Source organism: Esox lucius, chromosome 19, assembly GCF_011004845.1.
Source record: "Esox lucius isolate fEsoLuc1 chromosome 19, fEsoLuc1.pri, whole genome shotgun sequence".
Lineage (NCBI taxonomy): Eukaryota > Metazoa > Chordata > Actinopteri > Esociformes > Esocidae > Esox > Esox lucius.
In genome coordinates this window covers 32,572,671-32,591,252 of record NC_047587.1, presented here as the reverse complement: position 1 = coordinate 32,591,252, position 18,582 = coordinate 32,572,671, and the positions used below count along the sequence as shown (strand labels likewise).

At 38.7% G+C, this 18,582-nt stretch overlaps 1 protein-coding gene across 1 annotated transcript; it reads left to right on the top strand.

Annotated features, from left to right (window-relative positions):
• Positions 1 to 228: 228 nt before the first annotated feature.
• LOC105028886 (troponin I, fast skeletal muscle) lies at positions 229 to 4,004 on the top strand. The gene is made up of 7 exons (XM_010901932.3): positions 229 to 311; positions 2,576 to 2,608; positions 2,743 to 2,779; positions 2,912 to 3,037; positions 3,155 to 3,244; positions 3,326 to 3,499; positions 3,656 to 4,004. Exons 2-7 carry the CDS (start codon positions 2,601 to 2,603, stop codon positions 3,734 to 3,736), a joined length of 516 nt encoding a protein of 171 aa, XP_010900234.1. The 5' UTR covers positions 229 to 311; positions 2,576 to 2,600; the 3' UTR covers positions 3,737 to 4,004.
• The last annotated feature ends 14,578 nt before the right edge of the window (positions 4,005 to 18,582 follow it).

The following is an 18,582-nucleotide window of genomic DNA, read 5'->3' as shown; positions in this document are numbered from 1 at the left end:
TTTTCTCTATGTCTGCCATGCTACATTGTAATAGTATACAGAGTGAAAGGAATACTGCCCAGGGCAACATATGTCTTGAGGGAAATATATTACGAGGTGATTGGGGTTGGGCAGAAAGTATTTCAGGAGCTCGAGCTTCTATTGGTCTGACATGGAAACCATTTCCATAAAGAGGACCCCATGCTTCTGCTGATGTAGCATCTGACACCATATATACTGTATGTTATTTTGTACTGCCTGTCGCTTGCCAGTGTGCTAGTCTTCCCTTCTTCTTCCAGATTTGTGCAGCCCTCCTCCTGTTGCTCTTCTAGGTGAGAAGTTCTATTTTCCTGTTTCTATCACACTTTCTGACTGTGTAGATTCACTGGGATTAAACACAGACAAAATAGAAAGAGGAAGAGCCTCTTGACAGGTGGCAATCTTAAAAATCAAACACATGCACTGCTGATTGGTGTGTTGAACAGATGAATTCACCTGGCAATCCAGGTGAAAAGAATAAGGTGGTTTTCCAATAGAATCATATGTCCGGTTTTCCCTCTGACAGACAGCGGAAACTGATATATATCAAATATTTTACGTAGTATGATGTATATTATTTGAGGATCTCTTTAGAAGAGATTAATAGAATGTATAGGGGTTCCCCCACGGATTCAAGAACCCTTAAAGGATTGTCCCGGAAGTGTAGGCCAATTTGCCTACCTGAAAAGGATCATTTGAGCCATTCATTCTGTGTTTGCATTCATTAGTATAGGGTCTCATGAAGACTGTGCAACTTTTGGCTACATTTCTGGTTTGGAGATTAAACTAATTGATTCAGAGCTAGTAATGACATTAAACCTGATATCTGTGGTATAGAGATTCCCCGTGCAGTGTGATTATATTATGAATTACCCAACTTTTATTCAATACCTATTTATGGTGTTATAGGTTCAAGGGACTCATATGTGATTGAAAAACATAGCTTCAAGTAATAACGTGTATGACATCTGAATTGTGGAGTAACAGCTTTGTTAAAATGAATAATTAATTAATGCTGTCTGCATTGGCTGTGTTTATTGCGATGCATGTGGTCATGTTAGACAACGTTTTAATATGGCTATATAATAAGTGAGAGCATTCAGATTCTAGGCTTGCTGAACTATATAAACTGACTAATTTTTTAAAAAATTAGGAACAGTTGATTTGATTAAATTATGAATTTGAAAGTGAATGTTTTTCAAATGTTCTCAGTTCTCAAATGTGGCTTAGTTAACTGCTTAGATCCATTTAAATTGCCTATGTTTGCCAAATTACTTACTGCTCATGCATGTAACAGACCTTTTTTTAAGTGTAGGGGCAGTTGTTTTAGTTATTTTATTTTAGATATTTTAGATTTTTTTTATGTTATTGTATTTTATAATTCATTTAAAATTTCTTAGAGAGAGGTTGGCTCATCCACCACCCCCTCTCTTGGGAAGACAAAAGTATCGTTGTTAAAAAAAAAACAAGAACATGCAGTTCCTTTGTTTAGCAAATGTTTACATTTACCATGGAATAAATAGTAATACAAAATATTAGGTATATATGTTTTTGATTTACTACTACAGTATATTATGGTACAGTATGCTGTATATCACCATAGACTGCCATCTCTTGGTTCCCATACGCAAGATATATGTTTTTAACTATACTGTGAATTAATTTTGAACCTTTCTACAGTCAGAGTATCTACTGATTGTTTATCAAAGATCAATGCCCTTAGTTAGAGTTGTGAATTTTAATTTTAAGCCAATTCTGAACTACTCCCTGGGAACAGAAAAGTTACAGCGCTGACTTGTAAGTCCCTTTGGAAAGATAATTCTGTTGGTGGCAATAATTGATAAATGGAAGGGTAGTATCAAGCATTGTCTTGACTATCTGTTTATAAACTCCAGCTATTTCTTCCTAGCTATTTTGCAAGCTATATGTTGTTACCGTCAAAAAGAAAATCTAAAATAAAACTGGTCAGCATTCCTATTCATTTTCTTCTACCTACCTTTGTTTTTAATAAGGGGCAAACTTAGTCCCAAAATCCTTCCCAATTTACTTATCTAAATTTTATGAGATTATAATTATTGATAGAGGAAACATACCTAACATTACTGATAACTTTACATATGACATAACTTCAGCTTGAACTTAAACTTGTGGAGGAGAGATAACCAATCATTTTATTTGTTCATTAGGTGTGATTACCTTGATTCAGCGCCACCAAGACTTTTGATTTGTGTGTTTAGGAAGTATTTCTGATATTTGGCAGCAGTACATATTTAGTACTTCTCTCTTTGAAGGCAGCAGCTAAAGTCAGCAAGAGTGTTGGGGGCTGACATGTTACCACTAAAAAATGTCAGGGATGACACCGGACTCTAACAGTCTAGATTTAGCTTGCTCAGAATTGCTCCAGACTCCAGAAATGGATCATGTTTCCCTCAAATAGGGAACCTAGTTTGGCTGACTGATACCCCACAGTCTTTAGCTAAACTGTAGTTTCATCTGTTCCATCCTAGTGATATTGTAGGTATTATCATAAATATAACTTCTGTGCTTTTTTATCCAGGGTTTGAAGTACAACAACCGCAAAGATGTCAGAGTAAGTTTTGATTAAAAGTGAAATTCCAGATTTAATCTTTACACAAAACATGCCAGGTCCACAGATAATTTCTGTAATTATTGCACATACTTCTTACATCCCTAACAACATGTCAAATCCACCTTTCTTCATAGGAAAAAAATGACATCAAGCCGCAGGCATCATCTGAAGGTAAACCAATGTATTTCATTGTGGTCAATTGTCTGAAACAAACACTACAGGCACACCAGTGCCAAGTATTTTACTATGTTGGTTTTGTCTTACAATTGCTGTGTGGCCTCTCTGTGTTTATTTGATATCCAGAGCTTGGTGCTCCAGATTGCGTTGGATCTGATTGAGGTAGAGAGAAAGGAGAATGAGCAGGTGAAAGCCAATTTCATGGCTGAGATCCAATCCCTGGATTTGTCTGGTGATGTAGCAACGCTGCAGGTACGCGTACTTATGTGTACTGACATGCTAAGTACAGATTTAAATGTATTTCGGCTAATTAGCTGTTACCAGGGAATATTTTCATACAATTAGGCTGATGGGTTTGTGTGCCAACAGGATATGATTAAAAAGTTGTCGCAAACCATCGATAAGGTTGATGAGGAAAGATACGACGCTGAGGCGAAAGTGGTAAAGGCAGACAAAGAGGTACAGTAGATCACAATCCCTTATCTTTGACCAGGGAAAAAAACGATTGTCTTGACTTGTCCTGACCAACCTTCTTTACAGATTGAGGACCTGAAGATGAAAGTGGTTGAAATCCAAGGCATGAAGAAGCCAGCTCTGAAGAAAGTTCGTATGTCTGCTGATGCTATGTTGTCAGCTCTGCTGGGAACCAAACACAAGGCTACCATGGATTTCAGAGCCAACTTGAAAGAAGTGAAGAAGGAGGTCAAAGAGGAGGTGGGTATTTGGGTATGGGGAACTTACAATGCAGAGAACCAAACTACCTATTCACTGTTTCTTGAATGTTTTTTGAGCATTGATGTAAGGATAACCCTTTTTTTTATATCTTTCAAAACACTATATATTTCACACCACAAACATTCTGTTCTTCAGGCTGCAGATGTTGGTGACTGGCGCAAGAACATTGATGAACAGGCTGGTATGGATGGCAGGAAGAAAAAGTTCCAGGGTTAAAAGTTCCATCTTTCGTTTGTCAAATTGGGATTCAGAGATGGATTTCTATGACGTTGTCACTAAGCATCCCTGCAGGATAAGGATCTTCGATTCCAAAACCTATTCCTTTTTCTACAGTTGAAGTTGAAATATTTGTAGATTCCACAGACTCTTAACATAACAAAGCTTTCCATTTGCAACTGTATGATTCACTGGAATTAATATATTCACACACACCCCAACCCCTTTCCCAAAACAAAGACATAAATAAAAAAATGCAAAACGTGAATGTTTTTGTCATGTTTTGGCTAATATTTTGATATTAACTTTTGCTGTGGATATATCTGAACCAATACCTGTAACAAAAAAAAGCCCTGTTTACACCTTCCATTCCTTCTTTGTACATGTTTGCAATATGATATTGCAAATTTTTTCAAGATCTTAGGGGTATTCTAGTAAAATGGCTCAACAAATTAAGGGTTCCCTGAACATATCTGGCTTCTCTCAACCAGGTTTTGGAGTTACTAAGTGCTAGTTTCCACAATGGCTGGGTCTCAAGACAGAGCACAAAACTTTAGTAGAACAAGAAATTATTTCTACCACCTAGAACTAAAGTTTTTATCTGCTGCCAGAATGTTTTTGCTTCCTTGGGGTTAAAAATATAGAATGTGTTTTCATAAAAAGCACTTTAATTCAGTTATTTTACCAGGCTTCCAATCTTTAGAGGCAGCAGTGGCATTGATTTATTGCTTAGGATAAACTGCAAAGAAATATACTAGGTTTGTGTAGTCAAAGCAAAACTGTTGGGTTACATAGGACATGTACGGGTTGAGTAAATTGTCCAGACCACTAATTGACTTTGTGGGGGAAAAAATTATGAAAAAAAAAAATACAATTCTGAATGAGCCAGTGGATCTTTATTAGATCCAATGATTTGTAATGCTCAAAAAAGGCTCTGATGTTAATTTGATTTTCTGCAAAGGGACAGCTGATCAGTGGATAAACTCTATTTAGTTGGACTGGATAAGATCCACTTAACCTAGTAGGTAGCAGGCACAGTTGGGGAGTAATGGATAACAAGTAATGTTATATATATATATAATATATATTGTTATTTTTTATATATATATACTGTAAATATACTGTTTTTTATGATTACAAAAAATACTGTAACTGTAATGAGTTACATTACCAACAAAAATATTGTAATCAGATTAAAGATACTTTTGAAAGAAAATATGATTACTTTTGGATTACTTAATTTGAAAAAAAATAGGTGCACGAAATAATTATGACATGTATGTTTGAGTTTATTAATTAATGTTATAAAAACATTGTTATTTGAACCAAAATACGAATAGCACGCCTCAGTTGTGTGTGTGATCATCATGCGTGGAAAGGTGGATGCCATAACCAGTTTGTGACGGAGGAAGCGATAGTTAAAATGTCTCTGGTTTTGGTTGGTTGGATGGCTGGTAAAAACAGAGTATATCTTCCAGTCATATAAAATTTTATTTAGTTATCTACTCGACACATAATTCTCAGAACAATGATAGGCAATAGGCCTACCTGGTGTTACATCTTTTTCAAGTTTCAAGGTTTATTTGTCAATTGCACGAACAACACAGCCAGAACGAGTTGCACCGAATAACTTTTACTGGAATTGTTCAAAAGATTAGGCAGCTATTTGTTAGACAGCTGTAACACGGTGGTCCCTAAAAGATAAAATATTATGGAATTTACCACGACATTTGAGGAGAAAATGTGTGTTGAGAAGCACTCAGCCAAATTATGATTATTTGCATTTGACGAGGCCACATCAACTCCATTCGTACAGGTAGGCAATGTGATTCTGCTTGCTATGCATCTCTGAAAATGTTGTTCATTGGTTATCATTGGCTGCTGGCGTCATTTACTTTAAGTTAAGAGTGCACGGTTTATTTCTTTCATTTGCGTTTTGAAAATCCATCACTGCAGTGGCCATAATAATCAGAGGTTACGTACCCGCGGGTAAATCTTATTTCTATGTGGGTGTTCACAATTGCAAACGTGCATTCGAGTGCCGGGGGTTACTGCAACATTTTGACAATGTTGCTTGTGAAGCAAATCATCAGAGCACTGCAGATTTGGCTTATGCGCGAAAAGCTATAGATATTTTAATTTTTATATGGAACAATGTCAATACCCTTTTCGAGTAATTGCCATTTATCTTTCAACAATGTTTTGAAGCAGTTAAAAACATGAATAAAAAACAAATAACAGAACAGGTTAAAGCATCATTAGATTTTGGGTTATTCAATATTCAGATTCTGGAAGATTGAGGTATATTGGATTAATTGGAATGACTGAATATCTGACAGACCTTCAGCTTGTAATGTAGAGATGTAGCCTAAGTAAAAAGCAGTGGTTTAGAAACCCATTTCCAAAGGAACTGTAGTCTACACAACCCATAAGGTAAAATGCTGATTCAGTTTTTGGCCAACTATGTAAACTCTAACATTGATTGATCCTACAAAAGGTATTCAGTTGGTAGGTTATTCCTATTTGTTTTCCAATGCCTCTTAATGTGAAAGTAATCTAAAAGTAATTCAAAGTAATCAGATTACGTTACTGAGTTTGAGTAATCAAAAAGTTACGTTACTGATTACAAATGTGGACAGGTAACTTGTAACTGTAACGGATTACATTTTAAAAGTAACCTACCCAACCCTGGTAGCCGGTTTGGTTGATTGCATTTGTTGCTATTTTTCTATCAGGCAGCATTTCATGCTCATCTTTCTGGAGCAAAAACTCAGTTTGCTCAAGTTTCTGGTTTGACAGAGCACATTAGGTTTCTAATCCAGCTTCTCAAATACCCCTCACACTCTGATCAAAAATGTTTCTTCTAATCATCAACACCTGTCTAAAATCTGGGCACCATCAAAATGTGGACAAGATCCAGGTAGGACACATGTTAGCAGTAGGGATAAACAGGGCTTGAGAACACTCAGAAGCCCTGTTTATTGCAGGTTAAATCTCGTCTGTTTTACTTTACAGGTCTGAGCATAATCAATTCCAATGCTTATTTACATGTACACCAACGTAAATGTGTGGACAATTACAATATTGACCAGATCAGGACAAAGACATACTGTATGTCAGTTGCCGGAGATATAACACGGCTATGGCTCTAGCTCAGGGGAAAATTATTAGTGGTATTTTCTGATTGTTTGAAATCAACAACAAACACACCAATCAGGGATCAAACAACCCATTATTATTTGGAAAATTGGCAATTTATTTTATGCAGATAGTTGCGTTCTTTCCTTTAAAACTTGCTGAAATGCAAAACATTTGGAACTGTGTGTACTAATGAAAGAAATAAAGAACAAAAATATGTTGATATGTTATTTCCCTGCAGAAATAGGACCTCCTATAATAAAAGACACAACCATAAAAATACAAGCATTTTTACACTATGTTAGTTTTATTTACTGTAGATGAACAAGATTTGTGTCCAGATTAGCATTTGACATGCATTTTGAAAATAAAAACGTTTCCAAGTCTCCTTCCCGAGGTTTACCTGGTTCACTTTCCTGACAGATGCACCCCGCGGCTACTGAGGTCTAAAGATGATGTCTTGCTCAATGTATATCGGAATGGAATGGGCGGTGATACAGCATGTGTACTGTAGTCTGGTTCTGCTCCATGTGTGTCTATATATATAGACACACAAATAATAGAGTAGAGCTTTCTTTAAGACCGCAATGTAAAGAAAAATACAAAAGTTGAAAGTTTTTCATGTGTAGTAATTTTTTTTATATTTACTTACGTTTTTGAAGAGGACTAACACCAACCATCTGAAAAGTCAGAAACACCAACATGCCCAACAGAAGATTGGTCCATAAGTATAGTACTAACAGAATCTGTATGGATGGAAGGATTAGCCACTCTTGTGAGCGGATATGGTTTCCTGTAAAGATGGCATTTGTCAGTATCTACCGGATATTCATGCAAAGCATTATGCAGAGAAGGATACACATCGGCAGTATTATGAACCACTAACAATATCACAGAGAAGGATACACATCGGCAGTATTATGAACCACTAACAATATCACAGAGAAGGATACACATCGGCTGTATTATGAACCACTAACAATATCACAGAGAAGGATACACATCGGCAGTATTATGAACCACTAACAATATCACAGTTAAAACACGGATTTAGTCAGAGCACCCAAGCAATCATTTATGTGTAGTATCTGAAATTAGTGGATGTTAATTGTTTAGACTGTTTAGAATGTAGATGTTCATCCAGACCGGCAGCTCCTCCCTCTGGCATAGGAATACCTTAGCATTCCATCTATGGTCATGATGATCTGTGTTTGAAGACCCTTCCAACTTCAGCTACACGGACCAGCAGTTAAACCAGGACTGGGCATCTTGGGTTACCTCCAAGGAGCTCAAATTTAGTCCTGACACTGAAGACTGGCTAAGTATATCTTCTGACCCTGCTTCCAAATGCAAGGGGTGCCACAGAGCTATATCTGAATCCACCAAACTCAATCCATGCAGACAAAATATAAATGTCAATATAGTTCAAATTATCTGAATTGGACATTAAGGTACTTCTTGACAATTTTAACAGTATGCCCCTATGTACATATTACATTTGAATAATTACGAATCAAGAGTTATACTTAAATGCATTTTAAATAGTTCCAATTTAGTATATTTTAATTATTTACTTCAATCACTTGGGATGCTGCAAACATTATATTCAGGAGAATCCTCATTGAGATTTAATGCCTGTGGTCCTCTTACATTCCTGATATAGTGTCTGGCAGAGTTAGTTCAAGAAAAAATGTAGTTGTTTATTTAATTTTCATCAGTAGAGCTGTATCATTCAGTTTACACCTCTTACTGGAGGCTATCTATAACACAACTTGCCGGTATTGCAGATACCATCCAGTAATAAGAAATGACATACATGCCTGAAATATGTTAACATTTGGTAGTCATATAGCCCATATTTGTGCATCCAGCCTTAGCCAAGCATGTGTTGTATTGTAATCACTCAGGGATCTGGTTTATTTGAAACCCATGAGCGTGAGACAACACATCCGAAAAGAAAAAACAGCTGGTAGTCTGTCAGCCGTAGAAACAGAGGTAGCATTTACTGCTGTAGGTGCAAAGGCAAGGATTAGACTAATCACGCACAATAAAATACAGGAAAGGAAATTAAAACCAAGAATTCATACTTCAACAACACAGATGTTGACCGGAGATACAGAATCAGGTCAGCATTGTGGAAACAGTGTACTGCAGCTTGGTCCCCCATTTGTTTTCCTCATTCCTCATTAAGTGTTTTAACCACTTAACTGATGCACCTTTGCCAGTATGGTTGCTGAATACATTATACCCCCTTATCAGAGACACTCACAGGTATGTCACTACCAGCCAGTATGCATAACTCCCACTGTAACAGCAACTGAGGCAGGTTTTGGTTATGTGGAAATTAAGCAATGGTAGCTGGTCAGAATGCCCCTATGACCCGAGCAACTAATAGAATGGAAATGATGTCATACCAAGCAGCCTGTTTTAATAGCCCGGGGCAATCCAGCTGAAACCAAGCTTTTCTTGCCAGAACTGTTTGGATGTTGATCTTTTCCAATGGGCATGTGGAAACGTCCAGGTCTGGAAAATGTTTTGCTCTGGCTCTGTTTGACAGTCTAGTGGTTGCCTTTAAAATGACACCTTGTCCCCCGTATGCAGTGAACTCCAAAGCTATTCGGAGAATGACACATTTTTGTTCAAGCACTTTGATTTTGAAATTATTCAATGACTATGTCAGCTTTAATCTGAGGCTATTTTCATCAATATTGGATGAACCATTTAGACATTAACAAGGCTTTGTACCCTCCCCATTGTAGGGTACCAAAATAATTTAGACCTTTGGCTTCACAGCTGTTTCTTGTTAGGCAGCAGTGTTTGTTTGCATTTTTACTGCATGCTCAAGAGAGCTGTCAATCAAAATAACTTATTCTAGGCTTTTAATTTGCATTTGGAGTCCTTTACTTGTGGCTGACAACATTAAACAACTATCAGTATAAGTCACAATCATAAAGAGGTTTATTGTCAAGAAAGTTTCACAACAAACAAGGAAATTGGTGCAATAATTTATTCAAAAGGATTAGGGATATAAAAACAAGTAAGAACAGTGGACTGAACATAAAAAACATATGACTTGTGTATGTTGGGAAGGGTTATGGATTTGTCCAGTTGAGGGTTGTGTGTGTATGTTGGTAGGGGTTATGGATTTGTCCAGTTGAGGGTTGTGTGTGTATGTGAGGAAGAGTTATAGATTTGTCCAGTTGAGGGTTGTGTGTGTATGTTGGGAGGGGTAATAGATTTCTCTATTTGAGGGTTGTGTGTATGTGGGGAGTGGGCTATAGTCCGTTTGGCTCCGGGGGCATGTTCATGAGGCCTACTGCTGTAGGAAAGAAATTGTTCTTGTGGCGAGAGGTTTTGGTCCTTATAGACCTCAACCTTCTGCCAGAGGGGAGAGCTCTGAATAGACAATTTCCAGGGTGAGAGGGATCAGACCCAATCATTGCTGCTCGCTTCCTTGTCCTGGAGGTGTGTAAGTCATGTAGAGACAGCAGATTGCAGCCAATCACCCTCTATGTACAGCGTACTAGACAGTGATGAAGGAGGTCAGGATGGACTCTATGATGGCATTGTTGAAATGCACCATCATAGTCTTTGGCAGGTCGTTTTTTTTTCTTTCAGCTGCCGCTGGAAGTACAACCTCTGCTTTCTTTGTAAGAGAGGTGATGTTCAGATCCCACTTGAGGTCCTGGGTGATGGTGGTGCCCAGCAAGGGAAAGGACTCAGAGTTGACTGGGGATCCACCCAGGGCGATGGGGGGACAAGCAGCTGTGCTTCTCCTGAAGTCCACTGTCATCTCCACTGTCTTTAGGGTGTTGAGCTTCAAGTTGTTCTGACTGCACCAGGACACCAGATGGTCAGTCTCCCACCTGTTGGTGGACCCGTCTGTAAGACAGATGAGGGAGGTGTCATCCGGAAACTTCAGGAGCTTGTCAGAGTGGTGACTGGAGGAGCAGCAGTTGGTGTCCAGGGAGAAGAGTGGGGGGGGGGGCAGGACACAGCCTTGAGGGAAGTCGGTGCTGATGGTCAGTGGGTCAGACAAGCGCTTCCCCAGCCTCACTTGCTGCTTCTAAGGCTGGTACATCACAATACATTGAGAGGCCAAGCCGAAACATTGAGCATGCCAAAATGAAATCAGGCGCTGGGGAGCTCAGCTAAAAACTGTCAGACAGATTTTTTCAAGGAGGTAGAGGAAGTTTGTTGAGGCAGTACCAACCCCCGAAGACTTAACCAGCCGAACGACAGAGGTATGACTGCAAGGTATGACTAGATATTTTGGGGCCAAAAGTGGGAAGTTTGGTAAAGCAAATAACCTGATCAATTGGGCATGCCTATCACATGCTGAAGTGGAAAAGATGTCTGTACAGACCTGGCACGGCATCATCAGAGAAGATACTTAGCATCTGGTCATGTCTAGAGGTTGCAGACATCAGGCAATCAATTCGTACACATCCAAGTGCCTAAACATGACAACATTATTGCAATATAATGTCAATCAGTCCAAATACTTTTGGAGTTTGCTGTATATACATAGTCCACTGCTTTAAAAATTAAAAGCAGCACATGATAAACGGTCTAAAGGGTTCTCGTTTTCCTCTCTTCTTGGGAATGGCAGTCAAGGACTGTTGTCTTCTGTGGACTGGGAACAATACACCCCCCATTGAGGGTTCATTGTCACACATACTATGACCCAGATGTTTATTGGGTAAGCCCTTACTATAAACTGTCATTCTAATGTAGTGTAAAAGCTGCCCGCACTGTGTGAATATCTGGTAAATCAGAGTTTGTTCGATGACAATTTATTGCTACTAACTCACAAATGTGGATTAGATGGAATAACTTGAAAACAAGAGATAAGCTATTTATTTTCATTTGGTTTGCTGTTGTAATGTGATCTAATCCATCTGTGGTTTTCCCAGTTTTCACCTCAGTTTCTGTAGTAAACCTGTCCCAGGAAAGGCCAACAGGGGGCACATTTGCTCTGTTGGACTTTAACTTGTTTGGGCATTGATTTATCCCAGGTAAACATGGTCTATTGACCAGTGGCATAACCATCATTCACAGATTAATATTCACAAATTACATCCCATAGATTAAAGAGCAATCCATCTTTTGTAAGGTGTAAATCCGTTAATTCTCAGTAACTAGTGAAAATTAACAATTCTTTGTCAATATTCTGTGGGCTGTAGGCCGTGATTCTTTTTCTGGGATTTGGGAGTTTTCTTCCCTGATTATTCTGAAGGTCAGTAAAGCAATGAAACACAGCTTCCTCACCCTGGTTAGTCTGATGCCATGAAACACATCATCCTCACCCTGGTTAGTCTGATGCCATGAAACACAGCATCCTCACCCTGGTTAGTCTGATGCCATGAAACACATCATCCTCACCCTGGTTAGTCTGATGCCATGAAACACAGCATCCTCACCCTGGTTAGTCTGATGCCATGAAACACATCATCCTCACCCTGGTTAGTCTGATGCCATGAAACACAGCATCCTCACCCTGGTTAGTCTGATGCCATGAAACACATCATCCTCACCCTGGTTAGTCTGATGCCATGAAACACAGCATCCTCACCCTGGTTAGTCTGATGCCATGAAACACATCATCCTCACCCTGGTTAGTCTGATGCCATGAAACACATCATCCTCACCCTGGTTAGTCTGATGCCATGAAACACATCATCCTCACCCTGGTTAGTCTGATGCCATGAAACACAGCATCCTCACCCTGGTTAGTCTGATGCCATGAAACACATCATCCTCACCCTGGTTAGTCTGATGCCATGAAACACATCATCCTCACCCTGGTTAGTCTGATGCCATGAAACACAGCATCCTCACCCTGGTTAGTCTGATGCCATGAAACACAGCATCCTCACCCTGGTTAGTCTGATGCCATGAAACACATCATCCTCACCCTGGTTAGTCTGATGCCATGAAACACAGCATCCTCACCCTGGTTAGTCTGATGCCATGAAACACAGCATCCTCACCCTGGTTAGTCTGATGCCATGAAACACAGCATCCTCACCCTGGTTAGTCTGATGCCATGAAACACATCATCCTCACCCTGGTTAGTCTGATGCCATGAAACACAGCTTCCCAATGGCCTCATAAATGTAGCACAACGGAACCTAATAAGTGACCCGGGTTGTAAAGTAATTTAAGGTAATTATGTGTCCCCCCACTGAGGTCATTGTAAAAGTTAAGAGGGTGCTGTTAGATTTAGTGCCTGCTTCAAATCCCATTACCTTTTCCTCTCTATTCCTGTCGAGTCTATATCCTCATGTGTTTTCACTTTTTCCAGATTGTAACCTATACTGTATTGCGTGGTATAGCTGCCTTCTCATTGCTTTGGCTGGATAATAGCTGCTTGAATATCAGTGTAACTGCACGTGTGTGTGTGTCCGTGTGTGTCCTGTGCATGCGTGTGTGTGCAGAACTATATCAACAAGAATATATTTCTCATTTAATTCCTCCTCCACCTGATTGATATTTCTGGAGGCTTTTGGCGTTTTTATGCCACCAACACATATGGTAATGTTACTGGGAACAGATGTAAGTTAACGCTGTTTCTGACCGATCCTGTTTCCTGGCCCTCTGCTCTACCCCTGTTTTAGAACGTACACCAAGGGATTTGAATGTCAAGTGTCTCAATAATGTCTAATACGTGCCGAAGAAAAAAGAAACATCTGGTGCCACAAAACACATAAAAGTCTATAAATATGTTAACTAGATTCTTAGGGTCACAAAACTCTGATAAATGTTTGCCGTGATTTTTGAGAGTACAGGAAGCGGTAGCACTGGGGGCTTGGAAGCGAATGCATTCCTCATATTCTCCTGGGGCATCATAATAGATTTGTGGGATTTCAAAGAACCAATAAGCACATCTGTCTTAGCCAGACTACTGCAGCATAAGACAGATGAGGAAACCTGATAATAGAATCATTTAATTTTTTCTTCTGTCCCTTCCAAATAATTACATATGCTTAACATGTAGAGTGGGGAGAACAAGTATTTTGTTTTTGTATTTTTGTTTTAGATTCCTTCACTCACAGTTGAAGAGTACCTATGATAAAAATTACAGACTTCTACATGCTTTGTAAGAGGGAAAACCTGCAAAATCGGCAGTGTATCAAATACTTGTTCTCCCCACTGTATGTTCCTTTGAGGGTAGTTTATGTTTATATGTGTGTACAATTTTACTATTTTCAGAACTATGGTTAACTGCATGTAATGGCTCCAGTGAAGTGGTAGCTGCATTCATGTACTATACATGCTGCTGACATAGTTAAGGACATAAAGGATGCTCGATTGATTTTGAAAGACAGCTTACCTTCTATCTAAACTCCAAGGGCCTGGTTTCCCAGATACATTGTAAGTAAAAGCAGTATGGAGGTTGTACCAGAGGTATTGTTGTTTTGGGCCAACTTGTTTGGAGTGTTTATGCAGCGTTTCAACGATTGTAGCACCATCTTTGAATGGTTCCAGACCTCATGCTGTTCATAAAATAATGAACTTTTTTTTAGAAGGAAAACATTGGCTATACAAGGTTTGTGATTTTTTTTTTAATGCTCTGGCTATCAAATGTCTGATATGCATGTGAATTTATATGACACATTTATGGACAAAGGTCTGTCAATAAAATATTGTCCTGATCAGTACTGAAAACAAAATGTCTGCCATTGTTCAGTCACTTGGCTGTAGTTGAGCACACACTGTAAATGCATACAGATCAAGTATGTACACAACTTGCCCTGATTTGAATATCACTTTGCTTCCTGAGTAGTCAACTGTGTTAAAGATGGGTCCACCTGGTGTGGGTCTGTGTTAGGCAGATGATAGCAGTGACAGGGCCTGATGAAGGATTTTTCTTCTATTCCTCTTAACCCTTTCCACATGTGAACTCCAGCTGTTACCATGTTGACGCACAGTCTATCCATGAGAAAGAGAAGTGTCATTTATCTGCTGGTGCCATTACGTACAGTACGCCAATCACACTTTTTAAATAGTTCACAATGTTTTGGAGTAAATATTTGATGTGGAATTTCTGTATCTATTTTTAACCCTCTCTGTTCGACTCATCATTCAGGATCTCACCATTCAGGATTACAGAGTGTTATAGTTGAGTTGAAGTTAAAAATAGTAAAGTCAATTGCTAAGTTTGTAATGCCAATTCAAATTTATATTTTTTCAATGCAAGCCAACAAGTTTCAGACCATTACCTTACCTTTTCGCTAACATGCTTTTACACAGCCGAGTCATCATTCTTGCCACTCTTCAATAGACTTGAAATGTCTGAACAAGTCTGAGGTTGTTGCAGTTTCACTGAGGATTCAGGATGTCTTACCAACTGCAGCTCTTTTTTCAGTCTTTGAAACTGAATGCTAAATGTCTTTCATTTTCTTCCTCCCCCGGTAACTTCATATTTTAATTACATGCTTCCTATCTAATCACACCAATTTCCAACAAATTTGTGAGAGTCAAAAAACTTACTGACTGGTATTCACGCCAGGCCATTCTGCTTTATTTCTGTTGGTCAATGCATGAGGGCATGTTTACTCACCTGATTACCTTAGTTAGCTTTACAGTACCCTAAGCCTCCTAAGGGAGTCGACAGAGTGAGAAGAGATCAGGAAATCCTGGTTGACGAGGCCTCCCCACTTCCTTGATGATACTGGCCAATTTGTGTCACCTGTGGGGCTTCGGATTCCCAGCCACTTGTCTGCTATTGGCAAAATCAATGTTCAAACAGACTGTGGTGGTCAGCTTGACGATACCAGAGTATACCTTATTCCGCTGCTCCACTTGGAAGGCAAAAGCAAAATGTTTTGGCACCTATCTAGATGATGCCGCTTTGACAAACTCAAAAATTATTTGATTGCAGCTAGTGAGAAATCATGTCATGGAATTAGTTTCTTCATTTTTCCTTCCCATTAGAAGTGTGTTGAAGGTAGAACCTTCAAAATCCCTTGCTGTGTCTTTGTTTGCTGTGTCTTTGTTTTTCCTGATTTTAGACTTTTCAATTTTCTTCACATTTTACTTTCAATAGCAAAACAACGTCATTGGTTGTACTAAGTGCAGAACAATAACTAAACCACATTAGTTGATAATGTTTGAGATCTGGGATTTTATTACAGTTTTTCCCAATCGATTTGACACATTTCTCATGTAACTGCTCTCAAAACAGTTAACATAGCAAACTAAACACACTTATGTTGGCGAAACAGGTCAACTTTCACTGCATGATGAAGCACTGCATTTTATTCTAGCAATGCATTTTTTAAAAAATACTAACATCAAAACTACAAGTGTGTTGTCTGTTGAGTTGATAACAAATTCAGCTGTAGATACACAAATAAATGAATGAAAATCCATGTTTTCTGTGAAGTTCAGTTGAATAACAATGAGTTTTGGCCCTAAAGAAATAATGATTATGTAGATAAATACGTAAGTAAATGAATGAATACATGTATTGCAATCATTGAATCAATTAACCAGTCTGGCCAGAGAATTTCATCCACATCACAGCATATATTTTCACAAGTCATGCATCATGGAAAAAAATGCAGTGAATGCTGGATCCATCCTTGACATGCTTGTGCCTCAATTTCTTCACAGGCCTCTACCATCGCTTGAAGAAGACTTACTTGGTTGTAAGGGTTGCGATCATATACTTTCCACCTCCAAGAGGAGAAGAACTCCACAACTGGATTCAAGAAAGGACAATATGGTAGAAGGAACACCATCCTGAAATGTGGGTGATGCTTTATGCAGCACTATGCAGAGAGATGCCTGAATTTTTTCACTTATATACATTTGGAATAGTATAATGACAAATACATAATATCCAGGAAAAATATCTTTGTGTTTACAGTAGAAGTGCAGTAATTGGCTTGCACGTACTTGGAATCACAACTTTCTCATTGTAATGGAGTTCCTCTCACAGGTCACTTTGTATACTTCATTCTGATGACATGTCTCCTTAGAACACAATCAGTAGTGGAGCGACTGCATTGGGGAATATTGTGGAATAGTTCATTGTCCTGTATTATTCTTTGCTGAATTTCTTTGAGGTGGTTGGTGTTATACCCTCTACTCCTTTCCTTTCATCTCATTCTACCTCCTCAACTGTTCCTCTCCCTCTGTCCTGTCCACCTCCTCTCACTCTTAAACCTCTTCCTTTTCCGCATCTCATTCTTCTTCTTTGCTGTTTTTCTTTTCCCCTTTTCTAGTTGTTATAATTAAGACAGATGTTTAAACAATTAGGAAATGTGCACTTCTTGGATAGGGAGGTGTTTTTCTTATTCTATAATAAAGTGAGGTGTTTTTCTTATTCTATAATCAAATACTGATTTATGTGAACATTTATTTTAAAAACTTTCAAGATAGAAGTTTGTCATGTATGTAATGCTCCCTGTTGTTGGTGTTTTTTAGGTCAGCGTTTCATGAGTGACAGTGTGTGACCATGAATTGTTTTGGTGGTTTTAGTGAGTTTTGGAGGTGAGATTAACTGTTTGGCCAAGATGCATGTTAGAAATGCATGTGAAGAGTTTTGCAATTGTGGTTTCAGTATTGACCGATGCTTGTTAGCAATCGGGAAAAACTGTAAATCAGGCCTGCCCAACCCTGTTCCTGGAGATCTGCTGTCCTGCAGGTTTTCTGTTCAACCCTATTTGTGATTTACCTGGTTAAGCTTTTCATCCAGCTAATTGTTAGAATCAGGTGTGCTAAATTAGAGTTGGAGAGATTTAAGTATTTGGTTTGTAATTACTGACACGCATCAAAATGGTAATGGTAAATCATTTGTGAGGATCGATAAATTATGATTGGGTGTAGACAAGACATACATTGTTTTTAATTGCTTTTCTTACAAAACCTTTTCATGAGGGATAGGCCACAGAGCGGCAAATTTATATTTGTATTTAAATCCACACCACGTTTAAATGTGAGATGGTTGTGTGTGGATTTTATTTGAGGGAAGTTCAAAGGTTTAGGTTTTTCTATGAAAGATGTCCCACATTCCAGGGCAGTCTGGAATGTTCAGTCAGGTCAAGGAATTAGTTAATGTTGAGTTACGATAATGTTTTTGTTCAGGGGTGATGACATGTTTTTCTTCTCTGTCCTGCCAGGGTTTTGGAGTTGGTCCCAGAGGCAGGGGGAGCTCTGTGTGTGTGTGTGTGTGTGTGTGTGTGTGGATGTGTTTCTGTGTGTGTGTGGTGCCTGCATGCATACATGGCCCTGATCCCATCACATGGACAATCATGCATTCCTCCCATGGATTACTCATTCCCAACCATCCACTAACCAAAACGTTCTTACATCGTCAACATTAAAAATGTAAACATCCTTAGCCTCAGTTTATATTAATTCATAGGCATTCATGTTGTTTTCATATGTACAACCGATAAATTCTCTCATTTGTCCTCATTCATTTTGTTTCATGTTGTGGTGTACAATCTAGAGATCTGAGTTCTAAGGTCCAGTTCTTGTAGCTGAAACATAAAAGGCTTTTTATTCCCTCTGAATTCATAACTTTAAACTTAGCCAAAGGAGAATGGAACAATAATCAAATCAAACTTACTACAGTCCTGCTCCTGCCAACAAAGATTTCTCTGGTCACAATCCCAAACCAAACCCAACTACACAGGTATGTGGTTATAATGAATACTGGGGCAGGCCCAGTGTGCTTCATGCGGTGCTTCATC

What these genes read in the sequence shown, in the direction of transcription:
- LOC105028886 (XM_010901932.3), top strand. An exon ending in GTGATGTAGCAACGCTGCAG is followed by an intron (nt 3,038 to 3,154) that starts GTACGCGTACTT and finishes GTGTGCCAACAG; the next exon opens with GATATGATTAAAAAGTTGTC. An exon ending in AGAAGGAGGTCAAAGAGGAG is followed by an intron (nt 3,500 to 3,655) that starts GTGGGTATTTGG and finishes TCTGTTCTTCAG; the next exon opens with GCTGCAGATGTTGGTGACTG.